This window comes from Nerophis lumbriciformis, linkage group LG15 (genome assembly GCF_033978685.3).
Source record: "Nerophis lumbriciformis linkage group LG15, RoL_Nlum_v2.1, whole genome shotgun sequence".
NCBI lineage: Eukaryota > Metazoa > Chordata > Actinopteri > Syngnathiformes > Syngnathidae > Nerophis > Nerophis lumbriciformis.
In genome coordinates this window covers 45,651,667-45,672,420 of record NC_084562.2, presented here as the reverse complement: position 1 = coordinate 45,672,420, position 20,754 = coordinate 45,651,667, and the positions used below count along the sequence as shown (strand labels likewise).

At 40.2% G+C, this 20,754-nt stretch overlaps 1 protein-coding gene across 1 annotated transcript in view; it reads right to left on the bottom strand.

Annotated features, from left to right (window-relative positions):
- Positions 1-16,014: 16,014 nt before the first annotated feature.
- Positions 16,015-20,754, bottom strand: part of LOC133616165 (mothers against decapentaplegic homolog 6-like) — a 67,720-nt gene continuing 62,980 nt past the window's right edge. The window contains exon 6 of the mRNA XM_061975309.1: positions 16,015-16,911. Within this exon, the coding sequence (XP_061831293.1) occupies positions 16,283-16,911 (629 nt within the window). The 3' untranslated portion in view covers positions 16,015-16,282. The remainder of the gene's footprint in view (positions 16,912-20,754) is intronic.

Genomic DNA, 20,754 nt, shown 5'->3' with positions numbered 1-20,754 from the left:
CTGCAAGGTGCTTTACAGAACTATAACACTGAAAGAAAATGAATAAAATCTTAAAAAAATAATAATAATCATGAAAATATTAATGAATTGATGTAATGTGCTTTTTTTCATCTATAACACAAAGTTAAAGGCCTACTGAAATGCGATTTTCTTATTTAAACGGGGATAGCAGGTCCATTCTATGTGTCATACTTGATCATTTCGCAATATTGCCATATTTTTGCTGAAAGGATTTAGTAGAGAACATCGACGATAAAGTTCGCAACTTTTGGTCGCTGATAAAAAAGCCTTGCCTGTACCGGAAGTAGCAGACGAGTAGTGTGACGTCACAGGTTGTGGAGCTCCTCACATCTGCACATTGTTTACAATCATGGCCACCAGCAGCGAGAGCGATTCGGACCGAGAAAGCGACGATTTCCCCATTAATTTGAGCGAGGATGAAAGATTTGTGGATGAGGAAAGTGAGAGTGAAGGACTAGAGGGCAGTGGGAGCGATTCAGATAGGGAAGATGCTGTGAGAGGCGGGTGGGACCTGATATTCAGCTGGGAATGACTAAAACAGTAAATAAACACAAGACATATATATACTCTATTAGCCACAACACAACCAGGCTTATATTTAATATGCCACAAATTAATCCTGCATAACAAACACCTCCCCCCTCCCGTCCATATAACCCACCAATACAACTCAAACACCTGCACAACACACTCAATCCCACAGCCCAAAGTACCGTTCACCTCCCCAAAGTTCATACAGCACATACATTTCCCCAAAGTCCCCAAAGTTACTTACGTGACATGCACATAGCGGCACGCACGTACGGGCAAGCGATCAAATGTTTGGAAGCCGCAGCTGCATGCGTACTCACGGTACCGCGTGTGCGCATCCAACTCAAAGTCTTCCTGGTAAGAGTCTCTGTTGTCCCAGTTCTCCACAAGCCAATGGTAAAGCTTGACTGTCATCTTTCGGGAATGTAAACAATGAAACACCGGCTGCAATACACCGCTTCCCACCTACAGCTTTCTTCTTAGCTGTCTACATTGTTCATTGAACAAATTGCAAAAGATTCACCAACACAGATGTCCAGAATGCTGTGGAATTTTGCGATGAAAACAGACGACTTAATAGCTGGCCACCATGCTGTCCCAAAATGTCCTCTACAATCCGTGACGTCACGTCATACCGAGACGTTTTCAGCAGGATATTTCGCGCAAAATTTAAAATTGCACTTTAGTAAGCTAATTGGCATGTGTTGCAATGTTAAGATTACATCATTGATGTATAAACTATCAGACTGCGTGGTCGGTAGTAGTGGGTTTCAGTAGGCCTTTAAGATGAGGATATTTTGTTCAGATATTAGCACATAGTCACCTACACTGTATTGGTTCTGGTGTCTTTCATGTACAAAATGTATATACATTTTTAGCTGGAAAAAGTTTGGACACCCCTGCACGAGCAGAACAATGTGGTATGCTTTGGATCATAAGCTGTTCTCTTCCGACCCTGACACAAGTCGACCTCTTAATCGCTCGAGTACCACAAATCCAAACCCTATTTTTATTCCATATCATTACAATTTGATCTTTATGCTTCCATAATTGAGGGTCCAAACAAGATCATGTCCCAGTCTAAAAAAACATTTTTTTAGAAAGGGCCTGTAGATTCCAATTTTTTTTTTTTTACACATGGCAGACCTAATCCAGCTGCTGCCTGGTCCATAACTGCTCAGAGTCAAGCAGGTAGACTCTAAGAAGGATTGATTGAAAGGGGTTAAAAAAGGACTTGAGGAGTGTCTTGGCTGCTCTTCAAAAAAGGCCAGCGGCTCCAGGCAGTATACTTACTTACTGCTTGTGGCTGAAAGAGAAGAAGGCTGTCTCTTGCAACCCCCCCCTTCCTGTGTCTCTGTCTCCACATAATTACACCGTGGCTGACAGACACAGTGCTTAAAATGACAAAACAAAGACCAGCTGCAAAACAAACAGCAGCCCATTGAAAGGACCAGCTCGCCGTGTAAAAACGGGGCAACTATTGCAGTCGAAAGCGTGAAGATGACCGTCGTTCGTTCCTGCCGCCTTCGCTTCTATGCGTTAACTGGAAGGAAAAAAAAACGCTTAGCTTCGTTTATTTTCCCAATGAAACGTTTTAGCGAGCTGTCTTTCTTTCATCTAATTACACGTCAACGGTGATTTCATGCTTTTCATTGTGGAAATAAAACTCACACTGCAGTCATGCGCTAAGAAGTCGGAAAAAAAAAGCGCCTCTCACTCTCCCCTCCGACAGGGAGATTCCCCTCATAGAAATAAAGAAAAGAAAAAAGAGATATAATAAATATATAACCTATATACCAGTGGTTCTTAACCTTGTTGGAGGTACCGAACCCCACCAGTTTCATATGCGCATTCACCGAACCCTTCTTTAGTGAAAAATAAAATGGTTTTTTTTTCAAATTCAAGACAAAGTTATATGTTTTTGGTAACACTTTAGTATGGGGAACATATTCTAAGTAACAAAGACTTAATTTAGAGTTTTTTGGACACTAGAGGAACATAGTCTAAGTAACAAAGACTTAATTTAGAGTTATTTGGTTAGGGTTAGGGTTAGAGGGTTAGGGTTATCATAAGGCCATGCCGAATAAGGCATCAATAAGTACTTAATAATGACTAGTTAAGAGCCAATATGTTACTAATTTGCATGTTAATAAGCAACTAATTAATGGTGAATTTGTTCCCCATACCATTACGTTACCATGTTTTTTTTACTGGTGCACAAAATGAACCGTGCATGAACATCACCTTGTTCAAAGAACAAAACCAACACAGGGCATAAACTCACAACAAATTACACACCTGCAAATCAGTCTGACTTCTGCTGTTGCCGTATCCGCAATACAACGATAGGGAGAAGTTTTTATTTACACGATGAGTCGGGTGTGTCTTGACCTCCGCCGAACCCCTGAGCCCGACTCACCGAACCCCTAGGGTTCGATCAAACCCAGGTTAAGAACCACTGATATATACGGTCGTGGTCAAAAGTTTACATACACTTATAAAGAACATAATGTCATGGCTGTCTTGAGTTTCCAATAATTTCTACCACTCTTATTTTGTGTGATGGAGTGCACTGCAAAAAGTCAGTGTTCAAAAACAAGAAAAAAAAAATACAAAAATGAGGGGTATTTTACTTGATCTAAGCAAAATTATCTGCCAATAGAACAAGAAAATTTGGTTTGTCAAGACTTTCCAAAACAAGTCAAATTAGCTAACCTCAATGAACCCAAAAATACCTTAAAATAAGTATATTCTCACTAATAACAACTGTACTACTTTATGAGTACGTATGTTCTATTGTTTCATTGAAAATAAAACAGCAAAGTCCATTTGGCTGTCATCTGTTTTAATATGAGACACAATTGTGTCAAAGTCATGATTTTTTTTTTCAGGCTTGAAATAAGAAATGATTACTTTAAAAAAGTAGTTTTATACTTGTGAGTGTTGATGACACAGCTTTGCAACACTTGATATTCTAGTTTCAAGCATGTTTTACCCAATATAGGTCATCAAATCTCAGCAACAAGCTGTAATATCTTACTGAGATCATTTAGGACCAAAACCCTTAAAACAAGTAAAACACTCTGACATAAAATCTGCTTAGTGAGAATAATTATCTTATCAGATAGAAAATAAGCAAATATCACCCTTATTTGAGATATTCAATCTTACTTAGATTTCAGTTTTTGCAGTGTGATTGGAGCACATGTTGGTCACAAAAAACATTCATGAAGTTTGGTTCTTTTATGAATTTATTATGATAACGTGGTAAAGGAATGGCTAAATCAGGCTAGAATTAAGTTTTAGAATGGCCTTCCCAAAGTCCTGTGTGGACAATGCTGAAGAAACAAGTCCATGTCAGAAAACCAACAAATTTAGCTGAACTGCACCAATTTTGTCAAGAGGAGTGGTCAAAAATTCAACCAAAAGCTTGTGGATGGCTACCAAAAGTGCCTTATTGCAGTGAAACTTGCCAAGGGACATGTAACCAAATATTAACATTGCTGTTTGTATACTTTTGACCCAGCAGATTGGGTCACATTTTCAGTAGACCCATAATAAATTCATAAAAGAACCAAACTTCATGAATGTTTTTTGTGACCAACAAGTATGTGCTCCAATCACTCTATTACAAAAAAATGAGAGTTGTAGAAATTATTGGAAACTCAAGACAGCCATGACATTATGTTCTTTACAAGTGTATGTAAACTTTTGACCATGACTGTATAATAGTTATTGATACATATTAATTCTCTTTTTTTATTTTATTTTTTCTATTTATTTAATATATTCAATATATGTTTATGCAATAAAATGAATAACGTACAATTAAATCAAAATTTTAAAAATGTGGTTGGTCTGGACCCCAGGATGCAGAGACTGCAGGCGTAGGTAGTGCAGGTGAAACCTTATTTAAGCCTTAATGGCACCATCACAGATGTGTAAGTTACCCATGTCTTGGGCACTAATACACCCCCCATACCATCACAGATGCTGGCTTTTCCACTTTGAGTCTATAACAATCCGGATGGTTCTTTTCCTCTTTGGTCTGGAGGACACGACGTCCACAGTTTCCAAAAACAATTTGAAATGTGGACTCGTCAGACCACATAACACTTTTCCACTTTGTATCAGTCCATCTTAGATGAACTCAGGCCCAGCGAAGCCGACGGCGTTTCTGGGTGTTGTTGATAAACGGTTTTCGCCTTGCATAGGGGAGTTTTAACTTGCACTTACAGATGTAGCGACCAACTGTAGTTACTGACAGTGGGTTTCTCAAGTGTTCCTGAGCCCATGTGGTGATATCCTTTACACACTGATGTCGCTTGTTGATGCAGTACAGCCTGAGGGATAGAAGGTCACGGGCTTAGCTGTTTATGTGCAGTGATTTCTCCAGATTCTCTGAACCCTTTGATGATATTACGGACTGTAGATGGTGAAATCCCTAAATTCCTTGCAATAGCTGGTTGAGAAAGGTTTTTCTTAAACTGTTCAGCAATTTGCTCACGCATTTGTTGACAAAGTGGTGACCCTCGCCCCATCCTCGTTTGTGAATGACTGAGCATTTAATGGAAGCTGCTTTTATACCCAATCATAGCACCCACCTGTTCCCAATTTGCCTGTTCACCTGTGGGATGTTCCAAATAAGTGTTTGATGAGCATTCCTCAACTTTATCAGTATTTATTGCCACCTTTCCCAACTTCTTTGCCACGTGTTGCTGGCATCAAATTCTAAAGTTAATGATTATTTGCAAAATAAAAAAAAGTTTATCAGTTTGAACATCAAATATGTTGTCTTTGTAGCATATTCAACTGAATATGGGTTGAAAAGGATTTGCAAATCATTGTATTCCGTTTATATTTACATCTAACACAATTTCCCAACTCATATGGAAACGTGGTTTGTAAGTTCTCCGTGATTGTGCGCTGCCGAACATGCTCGTATACACTTAAACCGGTGGGGCCGGTATGTTTCAGAGACGGTATCGTACCGAAAATGATTAATTAGTATCGCGGTACTATACAAATACCGGTATACCGTACAAGCCTAGTTGCACCTATGCTTTCAATGACAACACAATGAGGACATATAAATAAATGGTTAGGTAAAAATACTCTTGCACACTCGCTAACAAAAAAAAAGTATTTTATTGTCCATCTTGCATTCATTACCGCGGTGACAACATCACAAATGTTGTCATGTTGGATTTCAGTGAGACGTGTTTTTGTTCAGTGCATAGCGCAGCAAGAAGATGAAGGAGGGGGGGGGGGGAAAAAACACCAGAATTGTATTTGGCTCTTTGGGGGTTTTTATGATATATTATTACATTTAATGCGTACATAAGTGTATTTTTCTGTATGGAAGCTTATAAAAGTTAATCACTGGTTGTGTGTGAGTGGCACAAAAATGTCTGCCTGCGTGTCTCTAAAAAAGCTTTCCCACTGCCGGGCATTGCCTTCTTTCCTCCTACTTGAACGTAAATAATGAAATGTAAATAAGACTCCAACGGGATAAACTCTCTCCCAGCAGAGTCACTTTGGACCCGAGTGGCCTTCTGCGGCGTGTTGTGTAATCTCTCTTTAGGCGCTTTATTTTCTAACCACTGGCGCTGAAACGCCTTTCAGTTTTCCATGATGATACTGTAGTTGAACTGGATTATGATCCATGCAGATGCGCTTTTCTAGGAGCACAATCCTACATTTCTAACAGTGCGCGTAGCAGACCCTCAACTAGGGATGGGACATACGGCCTAAAATCTATATCACAATACATATTGCACCCTTCTGGGATAACATATATGTCACAATATTTTATTTGGCATGTACAAAACCCAAAACCAGTGAAGTTGGCACGTTGTGTAATTCGTAAATAAAAACTGTTCAATTTATACTCAATTGAATAGACTGCAAAGACACGATATTTAATGTTCGAACTGATAAACTTTTTCTTTTTTTTTTTTTCAAATAATCATTAACTTAGAATTTAATGGCAACAACAGTTACAAAAAAGTTGGGAAAGGCCATTTTTACCACTGTGTTACATGGCCTTTCCTTTTAACAACACTCAGTAAACGTTTGGGAACTGAGGAGACCAATTTTTGAAGCTTTTCAGGTGGAATTCTTTCCCATTCTTGCTTGATGTACAGCTTAAGTTGTTCAACAGTCCGGGGGTCTCCGTTGTGGTATTTTAGGCTTCATATTGCGCCACACATTTTCAATGGAAGACAGGTCTGGACTACAGGCAGGCCAGTCTAGTACCCGCACTCTTTTACTATGAAGCCACGCTGTTGTAACACATTGTCTTGCTGAAATAAGCAGGGGCGTCCATGATAACGTTGCTTGGATGGCAACATATGTTGCTCCAAAAGCTGTATGTACTTTTCAGCATTAATGGTGCCTTCACAGATGTGTAAGTTACCCATGTCTTGGGCACTAATACACCCCCATACCATCACAGATGCTGGCTTTTGAACGTTGCGCCTATAACAATCCGGATGGTTCTTTTCCTCTTTGTTCCGGAGGACACGACGTCCACAGTTTCCAAAAACAGTTTGAAATGTGGACTCGTCAGACCACAGAACACTTTTCCACTTTGCATCAGTCCATCTTAGATGAGCTCGGGCCCAGCGAAGCCGGCGGTGTTTCTGGGTGTTGTTGATGAATGGCTTTAGCTTTGCATAGTAAAGTTTTAACTTGCACTTACAGATGTAGCGACCACGTGTAGTTACTGACAGTGGTTTTCTGAAGTGTTCTTGAGCCCATGTGGTGATATACTTTACACACTAATGTCGGTTTTTGATGCAGTACCGCCTGAGGGATCGAAGGTCACGGGCTTAGCTGCTTACGTGCAGTGATTTCTCCAGATTTTCTGAACCTTTTGATGATATTACGGTCCCTAGATGGTGAAAATTTTAAATTCCTTGCAATAGCGCGTTGAGAAATGTTGTTCTTAAACTGTTCAACAATTTTCTGACACATTTGTTCACAAAGTGGTGACCCTCACCCCATCCTTGTTTGTGAATGACTGAGCATTTCATGGAAGCTGCTTTTATACCCAATCATGGCACCCACCTGTTCCCAATTAGCCTGCTCACCTGTGGGATGTTCCAAATAAGTGTTTGATGAGCATTCCTCAACTTTCTCAGTCTTTTTTGCCACTTGTGCCAGCTTGTTTGAAACAAGTTGCAGGCATCAAATTGCAAATGAGCTAATATTTGCAAAAAATAACAAAGTTTTCCAGTTGGAACATTAAATATCCTGTCTTTGCAGTCTATTCAATTGGATATAGGTTGAAAAGGATTAGCAAATCATTGTATTCTGTTTTTATATACCATTTACACAATGTGCCAACTTCACTGGTTTTGGGGTTTGTAAAAGATGACATAACTCTTTCAAACCAGGTTACAAAGGCTCCTAATTTAGCTGGTGACGTATGCAGCAACATATTGCATCATTTCCAGTTGCATTATTTTGTCGAAACTATTATTAATCTACTTGCTAATTTACTGTTAATATCTGATTACTTTCTGTTGTAACATGTTTCTATCTACACTTCTGTTAAAATATAATAAGCACCTTTTATTGTATTGTTTGGATACTTCACATTAGTTTTGGGTGATACTACAAATTTGGGTAGCGATCCAACACCAAGTAGTCATAGAGGCAGTATCGGCCATAATAATGCCGATACTGATACTTAACATTTTCAGGACCATTGATTCGGATTTCGATCACAATTATAATCAGACAAAAACATGGGATGGCGATGTAACAATATCAATTTATATTATATATAATATCAATATCAAATATATTTGAATTATTTCATTGTTCTCTGTTATTATTACATACAATATTCATAATAAAGTAATATTCAAACAAAAGAAAAAATACGATTGACTCTTTTTTCCTAGGTTGGTAACAAAAAACGCTGAAAAAAGATTTTGTGATTTAAAAAAAAATATCATTATAAATGTAAATTTGACAAGATATAGGTACATTATAAAGTTGCCTTGCCACCTACAGTACTTAGCACTAATTAGTAGTACTACTTAGTACCGTATTTTTCGGGGTATAAGACGCACCGGAGTATAAGCCGCACCTGCCAAAAATGCATAATAAAGAAGGAAAAAAACATATATAAGTCGCACTGGAGCCCGGCCAAACTATGAAAAAAACTGCGACTTATAGTCCGAAAAATACGGTACTAGTATGTTAATTATTAGCATTTGAGCTACTTTACAAATATCCATCCATCCATCTTCTTCCGCTTATCCGAGGTCTGGTCGCGGGGGCAGCAGCCTAAGCAGCGAAGCCCAGACTTCCCTCTCCCTAGCACTTTACAAATATTGAAATGCAAATATAATAAACATGGCATGATGTAGGCACATTGTATAACTTGGCAGATATTTAAGACTGATTACTTCTAGTACTTAGTACACACTAAAAAAAATGCTGGGTTATTTTGATAACCCAATTTATGAGTTGCTAGTGTTGGGTTAAATTTTGGAGTTATTTTTTATGAAGAGCAATCAATTTTTTGGGCTATAAGGGTATTATTTTAACAAAATTTCTGGGTTTTCTAAATTACAAACCATTTGGCCAAAATGCTTTTTTTTTTTTCAATAAAAAGTTACTTTTTGCTGTGTGCGTCTGTCTGCGGCCTGCTGCTGGCTCTTACGGGCGTCGCGGTAGGCCTGGCTCTGGGGTTCCTGTTGCTGGCCGGCCTGGCTGCGTGGGGGCGGTGGTCCCTGGTTCCCATGGGCGCCACACCTACTGTTTGTGGGTTGGGCTCTCCGGGGGCTTGGGCCGTACTCTGGCTCCCACACACACTGGGAGTCAAATGTATTGTACATGCAAATTCACATATACTCACATACATACATACATACCAGTGACGAGCGGGGCCTCACCTGCCATCATAGAAAGAAAAAAATGTAAAAAGAAAAAAAAATTATTAAATTGTTATATGTATCCAGTGATTATACTATAAAGTTATTTTCCATTTAACTTCACCAGTTTTAGATTATTTTTATTCAAAATCGCTGAATTTTCACATTTGCCGTTCAAATACTGAGAAGAGACGGTGCGGTGAACAGCAGCCAGTTGAGGCATGTCACTCAGTTGTGCCTCACCATGGATTGCGGAATCGGCTAACTGCTGGCCTGCTGTGCAGTGAGACCGTATTGCTATATGAATTATATTGTACATTTCCATAGTTTAGTTAGCTGAGGTATATAATGTACAGTGTATTTTGTCAACAACTGTATGTGTGTAACGTATTTCTTGTGCTGAGCAATCATAAAACTGCGGCGAAGACGCACTGTGTGAGGCTCGCGTAATCCCGCCTCCTGGTGCCGGTTAATGCACCCCCGCCGCAGACTGCACCCCCCCGACGGGAGCGCCACACCAACCAAAGCCCACACCCAAACCCTCCACGTGCAAGACCGAATCCACCCAAAAAAAGTCACTTAACAGAAGCCAAAAAGTGCAAAAACAACATTGCTCGAGCCGGAGGAGCCGTGAACGACTGCAGGGACACAACATTAGGTACACCTGCAGACTGCAGCACGGATTTTATATTTCATTCATTCACAACTCCTCCAACACGAACACCACTGTTCCCGCACTTATAAGTAAAGGTAAGACCATAATAACGTTTTTTTTATTAAATGTGCTTTTTTGTGTGCTACAGTTTGCATGTGTAAAGTTAAAGTTAAGTTAAAGTACCAATAATTGTCACACACACACTAGGTGTAATGAAATTTGTCCTCTGCATTTGACCCATCCCCTTGATCACCCCCTGGGAGGTGAGGGGAGCAGTGGGCAGCAGCGGCGCCGCGCCCGGGAATATTTTTGGGTGATTTAACCCCCAATTCCAACCCTTGATGCTGAGTGCCAAGCAGGGAAGAATGCTGGTATGAGCTTTTAAACATAACCCGTTAACTGCTGCCAATCAAATGGTGAATAAGATACTCTTTAGGGTTCATATGTTTGTAAATCTGACTGTGATGAAGTGAGTGCCTCACCAGCCACGAACCTCACTGCACGTCACTGTTCTCTTTCTTCCCCTCCATTTTTATGCATTCTTTCGTATCTCTAGTTATCATTACGTATATGTATTGTTGCATTTGAACATCTGTATTGTTGATAATAAAGGTAAATTATTGGTATTGTTCATTATCAATAGCGCTATTTCTATTGGTATTTGTATTGCTCCATTTGTAGTGTAATAATGCTCATTGTCATTTCTGTATTATTTATTATTTTTGCTAACTGCTTATTTGCTATTACTTTTACCATCATATTTGTACATGTCGTATTTGCTGATGTTGCTCTATTGTTGTTGTTATTGTTGTGTTTGCTGTTGTTGTTTTTGTCTCTCTGTCTAATCCCCCTCTTGTCCCCACAATTTCTCCCTCTGTCTTCTTTTTTTTTCTCTTTCTATCCCCTCCTGCTCCGGCCCGGCTGCACCAAATGATAATATAAATACATTTAATAAAGTCAAATACAAATAAGGCAACAAGAGAAGTATCCTACACTTCTCTTTTGTAAAGTAAATCTGAACAGCCGACATGGGCATCTACATCAACTATATGGTTTGCCTGAGAAGCTGGACAGGACACAAAAAAAAAAGTTACTTTTTTCTTGAAGGGAATTTTATTATGGATTAATCTCATTAACATTATTTACAATCAACCAACATTGAGTTATCATATCTCAACTTTTGGGTTAAATAATTCAACCCAAAAGTTTGCTTGGGAATAACCCGACATTAAGTTATCATAACTCAACTTTTTTGGTTAGATAATTCAACGCAAAAGTTGGATTGAAAAAATTAACCCAAAATGGTGAGTTAAAATAACTCAAATAAGGGGTTTGTCCTTTTCTGAACCAGCAGTTGGGTTAAAATTGGGTTATTTTTTAACCCAACATTTTTTAGTGTGTACCCAATAGTATTTTAGCTACGTTTGTACTTTAATAACGTCTAAATGCAAATGTATACAGGCCATTGTGTCCTGACACTATACAAATGCCTTGGTACTTACAGGTCTTAGTACTAATTAGTACTAGTATGCTAATTATTAGCATATTAGAATTTTATCAAATTTCCTTTGTATAAACCAAAACGGAATGCATTAAAAACAATAAACTCTATCACTCGATCTATAAATCATGTATGTATGTACTTGGTGCTATCTCACAAATATGCTATAACTTTTCCCATGTTAGCATGCTAACGGAAGCATGCTAACTTTTATGCTATTATTTCAACGCATTTTGTTTGTTTAAACCTAAAAATCAAGGCTTTGTTTACTGTACTTGGGTGCCATCTTGTAAGTTAGCTTCTTTGTTTGCATAGTAACGTTGGAATATTATTATGCTATATTAAGCATACAAAAAATGTGGCACTTAGTTATTAGTAGGACTGATTACTTATAGTATTTATTACTTACTGTATTAGTACTGTGGTACCTAGTCTTAGTATGCTAATTATTAACATAGTAGCTACGTTACTGACAGTGTCCTGACAATATACAACTGCCTCGGCGCTTACAGTACTTATTACTAATTAGTAGTCGTGTTTAGTACTAGTATGTTAATTATTAGCGTTTTAGCCGTTTTCTTTGCCATAAATTTAAATGTAATGCAATAAAAGCAGAGAATTATACCACTAAATTGTGAATGAAATATGCTAACTCTTCTTGTTAGCATGCTAATGTCACAATGTTTCCATGTTGCCATGAATTGATTTGGGTGGACCCCGACTTAAACAAGTTGAAAAACTTATTCGGGTGTTACCATTTAGTGGTCAATTGTACGGAATATGTACTGTACTGTGCAATCTACTAATACAAGTTTCAATCAATCAATTAAATTCCCACCTAGGCCTTCAGTGATGTCCGACATCAATGATTACCTCTCAAAATACCATCATTTATGTCACCACATGACCATTGCTGGAGAAATACTAGACAGGAACACAATTACGCACTATTTGCATTTAAACACATCAACAGTGTACAAAACAGGTTATTTTCTGGCGCATTTAAAAATCAATAAACCCGCATCAGCAATTAAAACAAATCTTATGTGGTACTGTCAAAATTAAAATTGCAAAAAACATATTAAACGTGAAAAAATAAAGAAATAAAATATTTGAACTCACAAGTTGTAGCAACCCATTCCACGCCGTATAAGCCAGTGGGACCCTTCGTAGTCGGTTGATTCGAGTGGAAATGGCGGGCATTTCCCCATTTCATGGCCGGGACAGCTGAGCTAGCTAGCAGGGTTGGCCGACATCGTCTCACAAGATGTAGTTTCTCTTTAAATATCCTTCTTGAAAATGGCCTTGCAAATATATATCTGCCACCTAATCAACGTTTTGTTCTCCTTCTTTGTGGGTTAAAAAAAAGTGAACAGCAACACTTCCTGCTTCCTGCTAAATTGCAACTTGTGATTGGATACTCAACATACTTGCCAACCTTGAGACCTCCGATTTCGGAAGGTGGGGGGTGGGGGCGTGGTCGGGGGTGGAGCGGGGGCGTGGTTGGAGGCGGGTGTGTGGTTGGGGGCGCGGTTAAGAGGGGAGGAGTATATTCACAGCCAGAATTCACCATTTCAAGTATTTCATATATATATGTATATATATATATGAAATACTTGACTTTATATATATATATATATAAATATATATATATATATATATATATATATATATATATATATATATATATATATATATAGAATTCACTGAAAGTCAAGTATATGTAACAGGGTCCATTATGTCTTGTAAATAATGTATTTTATAATGCTTTATTATTGTTATAATTACACAAAATGTGTAAGTTACATGTAAATACCTGAATATTGTTTGATGTTTTGTCAATGTGGGGCTTCACGGTGGCAGAGGGGTTAGTGCATCTGCCTCACAATACGAAGGTCCTGAGTAGTCTTGGGTTCAATCCCGGGCTCGGGATCTTTCTGTGTGGAGTTTGCATGTTCTCCCCGTGACTGCGTGGGTTCCCTCCGGGTACTCCGGCTTCCTCCCACCTCCAAAGACATGCACCTGGGGATAAGTTGATTGGCAACACTAAATTGGCCCTAGTGTGTGGATGTGAGTGTGAATGTTGTCTGTCTATCTGTGTTGGCCCTGCGATGAGGTGGCGACTTGTCCAGGGTGTACCCCGCCTTCCGCCCGATTGTAGCTGAGATAGGCTCCAGCGCCCCCCGCGACCCCAAAGGGAATAAGCGGTAGAAAATGGATGGATGGATGGGTTTTGTCAATGTGGAACCATTGTCTCGTTGTCCCTCCTACTGCAATAATTACGGTGACACCTGTCTTTATATATGCGTTGGACACGCCTTCCAACTTGCCTTTTGTCCACCATAACGGCAGAGGGACTCGACGACGTCAAAAACTTATTGACAACAATTGTGTTCTGTTTTATCAGTAAAGTGCAGCTGAGCAATCCATGGTGTCGGTCGTTTTTCACAAAAGCCACACAACGCAGAGAGGAAAAGACCACCGGTTACATATATATATATATATATATATATATATATATATATATATATATATATATATATATATATATATATATATATATATATATATTTATTTTAATATATGTATATATTTATTTTAATATATATATATATATATATATATATATATATATATATATATATATATATATAAATATAAATAAAAGAAATACTTGAATTTCAGTGTTCATTTATTTACACATATACACACACATAACACTCATCTACTCATTGTTGAGTTAAGGGTTGAATTGTCCATCCTTGTTCTATTCTCTGTCACTATTTTTCTAACCATGCTGAACACCCTCTGTGATGATGCATTGCTGTGTGGCACGCACAAAAGTGCTTTCATCAAATGCACTAGAGTCTGGAATCTTCCATCTCTCCCTAGCATGGCCCAAAACCGGTCAATCTTTGCTTCCTGAGGAAGATCTTCACTGCCAAGCACTTGGGAGTCCACTACTTCTTCCCGGAGGCTATCCAGGTCCAATCGCAGCTGCGGCTTGGAACTTACAAGCGTATTTCTTCATCTTACTCGTCGTCGGCGTCGCCACGGCTGTATCTTCCTCATTCTTCTGCTTCGTCTCCTTGTTGTGTGCGCAGTTGTGCACTGCACTCGCTAAAAGCCGTAGATGTTATTGTCACACATGCATGTACAGTAGATGGCGGTATTGTCCTGTTTAAGAGTATCACAACATTGCTGTTTACGGCAGACGAACTGCTTTACGGTAGACGAAAACGTGACTGCTGTTGTTGTGTGTTGTTACCGCGCTGGGAGGACGTTAATGAAACTGCCTAACAATAAACCCACATAAGAAACCAAGAACTCGCCCTCGATCATTCTACAGTTAAAACGTGATTGGGCAGGCACGCTGTTTATATCGTGGGAAAGCGGACATGAAAACAGGCTGTCCCCTGTAGGGGGCGTGGCCTCCAGCTCTGGCTGAATTTCGGGAGATTTTTGGGAGAAAATTTGTCCCGGGAGGTTTTCGGGAGAGGCGCTGAATTTCGGGAGTCTCCCGGAAAATCCGGGAGGGTTGGCAAGTATATTGTAGCGTTCCGGAAGAGTTAGTGCTGCAAGGGGTTCTGGGTATTTGTTCTGTTGTGTTTATGTTGTGTTACGGTGCGGATGTTCTCCCGAAATGTGTTTGTCATTCTTGTTTGGTGTGGTTTCACAGTGTGGCGCATATTTGTAACAGTGTTAAAGTTGTTTATGCGGACACCCTCAGTGTGACCTGTATGGCTGTTGATCAAGTATACTTTACATTCACTTAAGTGTGTGTGTAGAAGCTGCATATATCATGTGATAGGGGCCGGCACGCTGGTTGTATGGAGGAAAAGCAGACGTGACGATAGGTTGTAGAGGACGCTAAAGGCTTGGCCTTTAAGGCACGCCCCCAATATTGTTGTCCTGGTGGAAATCGGGAGAAATTCGGGAGAGTGGTTGCCCCGGTAGACTTTCGAGAGGGGCACTGAAAATAATACCGGCGGAACGGCTCTAATGTTAATTTGATATTGCCTCAAGGGCCAAATGAAATTACACGGCGGGCCAGACTTTGACGCCTATGCTCTAGTCCATGCTAAGTGTTAGCCCTAGCGTCCACTCCGATCGGCACGTTTCTCCTCTGGCTTGTTTTCTGTTTTGGTTCGAGTTCTGAGAATAAATCATGTTCCTACCTGCACGTCCTGTCCGGAGTGGTCCGTCTGCATCCCGGGGGAACGAACCTTGCAGCAAGCTGCTCCCCTCACCTCCCAGGCGGTGAACAAGGGGATGGGTCAAATGCAGAGGACAAATTTCACCACACGTAGTGTTTTTGCGACTATCAATGGTACTTTAACTTGAACTTAACTTACTGAAAGTAACAGAATGACTTCAGCCAACCAGCAATCGTTTCATTTGATACAAATGCTTTATTGTGTGTAAGGAGTACTTTGAAATAATGATCATGAGAGCATAAACCAGCGTTTATATTTGCAAAATGACACTGAGAAACTCTGTAATGCATATATAAAGAATGAAAAGTGCATATTCTTCTTCCTTGTTTGTCTTGTCCACATTACTACACTATACATAAATAGCTGCATTGTAAAATGACTCAAGTATTTACATGTATAATATATGTTATAAAATATATATCAACTTTATATTAAATCTTGGTAGATGGCAAATATTGTGTGTGTGCTATCTGTGGGTGTTCAGGAGCACCTCCAGCCAGCACGGACAGGAAGTGATGAACTGTCTGGAGTAGCAGGGGCCCCATCCTTTCGCAAAGCTAATACGAACACTGTGGGGGTCCCAGGGCCCCTCCTGGCTTTCAGGCTCGATGCCGTGCTGGGCCATCCAGCTGGAGCTCTCATAGTCGAACACCTTAAGGGAAAATCCCGGCATCACCCGCTTGACACTCAGCCCCCCGGCGCTGAGGAGGTCCAGAGTTGGCGAGTGAACGAACACCGGGTGCTGGCTGCGGTTGTACACCCACACTCCGTCCGGCTCCCGGCTCAGCACGATGCCGTAGCCGATTTTACTGCGGGTCGCTCGTATGCCGCCGCCGCCGCCGCCGTTCCCTCCTTGTCCGGGGTAGCTGGGAAGTACTGGTGTGTCGTGGTCGTCACGGCGACAGTGGTTGACGTCGGCGCGGAGCTGGCTGAGGCAGAGGCCCGTGCCTTGAGGTAGGTCGTAGAAAACGCTGAGCGAGGGCTCGTGGGCGGGATAAAGGCGGCCCACGCGTGTGCGCTGCTCCCAGTAGGCCACGCTGCACCAGTGGGAGCGACGGCCGCAGGATGACGAGGAGCCCAGGGAGGTACCGGTCTCTGCGGAGGGGGGGGGGAGAAGGAGGGTCAGTTCAAATGTCATTTATTGTCAGGCCAAAAGAAAAGAAAATAATTATGTCATGACAGGTTTGAACTTGGTTCATGTTCTTGCATACTTGCCAACCTTGAGACCTCCGATTTCGGGAGGTGGGGGGTGGGGGCGTGGTCGGGGGTGGGGCAGGGCGTGGTTGGGGGCGTGGTTAAGAGGGCAGGAGTATATTGACAGCTAGAATTCACCAAGTCAAGTCAAGTATTTCATACACATATATATATATATATATACATATATAGAGAGAGAGAGAGAGATATCTACATCCTGAAATTATGCAAACAAAACTGTGTTTAGATAATTGATACTTCAAACTTGCATAAATAAATCTTAAGGAATATAACATAACTTGGCTTCTGAGGGTTTCAAAATGTAATGAATAAAATGCTAAAGTTGTTGATAAACAAGCAATTATTTTAATAATTAAATATGGTCATTTTAAATGAATTATTATGATAATTCAAAATCAATTATTTCAAATGTTTATTTTAATGTATAATTCTATGGCTGGATGTAATAAGGAGTCAGGAAAAAATACAAAGAAAAATACAATTAATTTTGATGTTTTTAGCAAAATATAGTAAAATTTTTTTTTTTTTTTTAATTAATAAATATATTTATTTTTAGGTAAGATAAACATAATAATACAATTTATCTCTAGTCTGGATGATTTAGTTCTTGTCACCCTGTTGTCCTCCCGTCATGAGAAAAGGCTGTCCTCACTCAGGTCCGCATGGAGCTGGAGGGGGCGTGGCTTCCAGCTCCGGCTGAAAATCGGGAGATTTTCGGGAGAATATTTGTCCCGGCAGGTTTTCGGGAGAGGCGCTGAATTTCGGGAGTCTCCCGGAAAATTCGGGAGGGTTGGCAAGTATGTTATCTTGAGTGTTGTATCGTCACTATTTGTTTTCAATGCTGATCTTGATATTTGCGTACACTGTTATTTTTTGTGTGTTCCGCAGGTTTTTATTTTCAACTTAGCTTCTCTTTTTTTTGCCATTTCAAATTAATGGCAGTGTTGTGCCTGTGGGCAGGGCTTACAACAAGTTTACCCGAAAGCAGTTTTTACTAGACTTCGGCGTGAAGGTAAAACACCGTAGAAGAAGACAGGAGGACATTGCTGTTGTGGTGTATTGTGTGTAGAATTTTGATGACAAAAATGAATGTATTCTATTTTGGAACATGGCTGTAAAATAAATCAATGTGGGACAAGTCAAGCGCTGTGAATACTTTCCGGATTAACGGTACTTTCCCTTTGCCTGCCGTCTCTGCATTCTGGGGTCTAGACAAGTGTTTTTCAACCACTGTGCCGTGGCACACTAGTGTGCCGTGGGATACCGTCTGGTGTGCCGTGCAAGATTATCTATTTTCACCTATTTGGGTTAAAAATATTTTTGGCAAACCAGTAAATGGGTTGTACTTGTATAGCGCTTTTCTACCTTCAAGGTACTCAAAGCGCTTTGACACTACTTCCACATTTACCCATTCACACACACATTCACACACTGATGGAGGGAGCTGCCATGCAAGGCGCTAACCAGCACCCATCAGGAGCAAGGGTGAAGTGTCTTGCTCAGGACACAACGGACATGACGAGGTTGGTACTAGGTGGGGATTGAACCAGGGACCCCTCGGGTTGCGCACGGCCACTCTCCCACTGCGCCACGCCGTCCCAGTAATTATAGTCTGCAAATGATGTGTTGTTGTTGAGTGTCGATGCTGTCTAGAGCTCGGCAAAGTAACCGTGTAATACTCTTCCATATCAGTAGGTGGCAGCCAGTAGCTAATTGCTTTGTAGATGTCGGAAACAGCGGGAGGCAGAAAGCAGGTAAAAAGGTAACTAATGCTTAAACCAATAAACAAAAGGTGAGTGCCCCTAAGAAAAGTAATTGAAGCTTAGGGAAGGCTATGCAGAACGAAACTAAAACTAAACTGGCTGCAAAGTAAACAAAAACAGAATGCTGGACGACAGCAAAGACTTACTGTGGAGCAAAGACGGCGTCCACAATGTACATCCGAACATGACATGACAATCAACAATGTCCCCACAAAGAAGGATGAAAACAACTGAAATATTCTTGATTGCTAAGACAAAGTAGATGCGGGAAAATATCGCTCAAAGGAAGACATGAAACTGCTACAGGAAAATACCAAAAAAAGAGAAAAAGCCACCAAAATAGGAGCGCAAGACAAGAACTAAAACACCACACACAGGAAAACAGCAAAAAACTAAAAATAAGTCAGGGTGTGATGTGACAGGCGGTGACAGTACACCTACTTTGAGACAAGAACTATAGTGATGCATGCTTGGTTATGCTTTAAAGTCATATCCAAAAATTGCGACAAACTGAGTTTCGTTTTTCAATGATTTCTGCTGGTGGTGTGCCTCTGGATTTTTTCAACACAAAAAATGTACCTTGGCTCAAAAAAGGTTGAAAAACACTGGTCTATACCAATACAATGGTAACAAATTCCACATGTTGGTGACTTTTTTTTTTAATCAAGTATGACTGCAAAATAATCCGCCATGGGGCCAAAGAAAGTTGTGAGTGCCAGCACTTGTAAAAAGGAGGTAAGAAACACTATTGAATTCAAGATGGAACTCGTAGCAAAGCTCATTTCTCATTTATATATATGTTTTCTGCATGTAAAACTACAATGATACTTTATAACATGTGTAAGTGCGAATGTATTGGGGTGTCTGAAATGGATCAAGATAATTTGTCCTGATGGTGGCAACATTGCTTCAGTTTTTGACCAATTCAGTCATTGTTGGGAAAAAAAACCAAGGTAATGATGTGATTTTTTTTTTTATTTTCCCAACACTGACAATGCGGATGGCATTGTTTCCCATACATTCATTTATGTGTGGCTATTTTTAAAACTAAACATCGCCCGTTTAAGTTGACGTCTACACACACGGCCAACCACTTTTGCCAACATAGAATTTGAGACCAATGAAAAAATGGCTTGTTTATGTAAACTAGCTATTTCAATTCCCGGTCCATCGTGTCCTTATTAATGAACGGTGTCCGCTTAAGTTGACGTCAACATGCATGGTCGACCGATTCTGTTGACACAAAATTTGACAGCCATGAATAATTTGTCCGTTTATGTCGACAAGCTGTTAATGTCGACCAACTCATTAAAGCCCGTTTCACCTTGTTCTTATTACTACACAGAGTCAGCTTCAGTTGACATTAACTTATACTTAGACTTCCTTTTTATTGTCATTTAAATTTGAACTTTACAGCACAGATAAGAACGACATACATGATGGACCGGTTTTGTCGACGTAGAATTTGAGAGCTTATTAAAAATTGGTCCATTTATGTCCACAACCCGTCTGTGTTGACCAACTCATCAAGTTCCAGTCCACCGTGTTCTTCTTGTTACTAAAAAGTGCCCGCTTAAGTCACCGTTCACAGACAGTGTTGACATAAACTTTGATATCTATGAACAATCAGTCTGTTTATGTCCATCAATCCATCCATTTTCTACTGCTTGTCCCTTTTGGGGTCGCGGGGGGTGCTGTCGACTAACCAATGTATGTCGTCCAACTCATCAAGTCCCGGTCCACTGTGTTTTGAAAACTAAACATCGCCCGCTTAAGTCGACAACTACGTACATGGCCAACCACTTTTGTGAACATAAAATTTGAGACCAATGAAAAGTTGGTCAGTTTATGTTGACTAGCCAATCTATGTCGATTCCCGGTCTACCGTGTCCCTATTAACAAACAGTGTCTGCTTAGGTTGACGTCAACATGCATGGTCGACCGATTCTGTTGACATAAA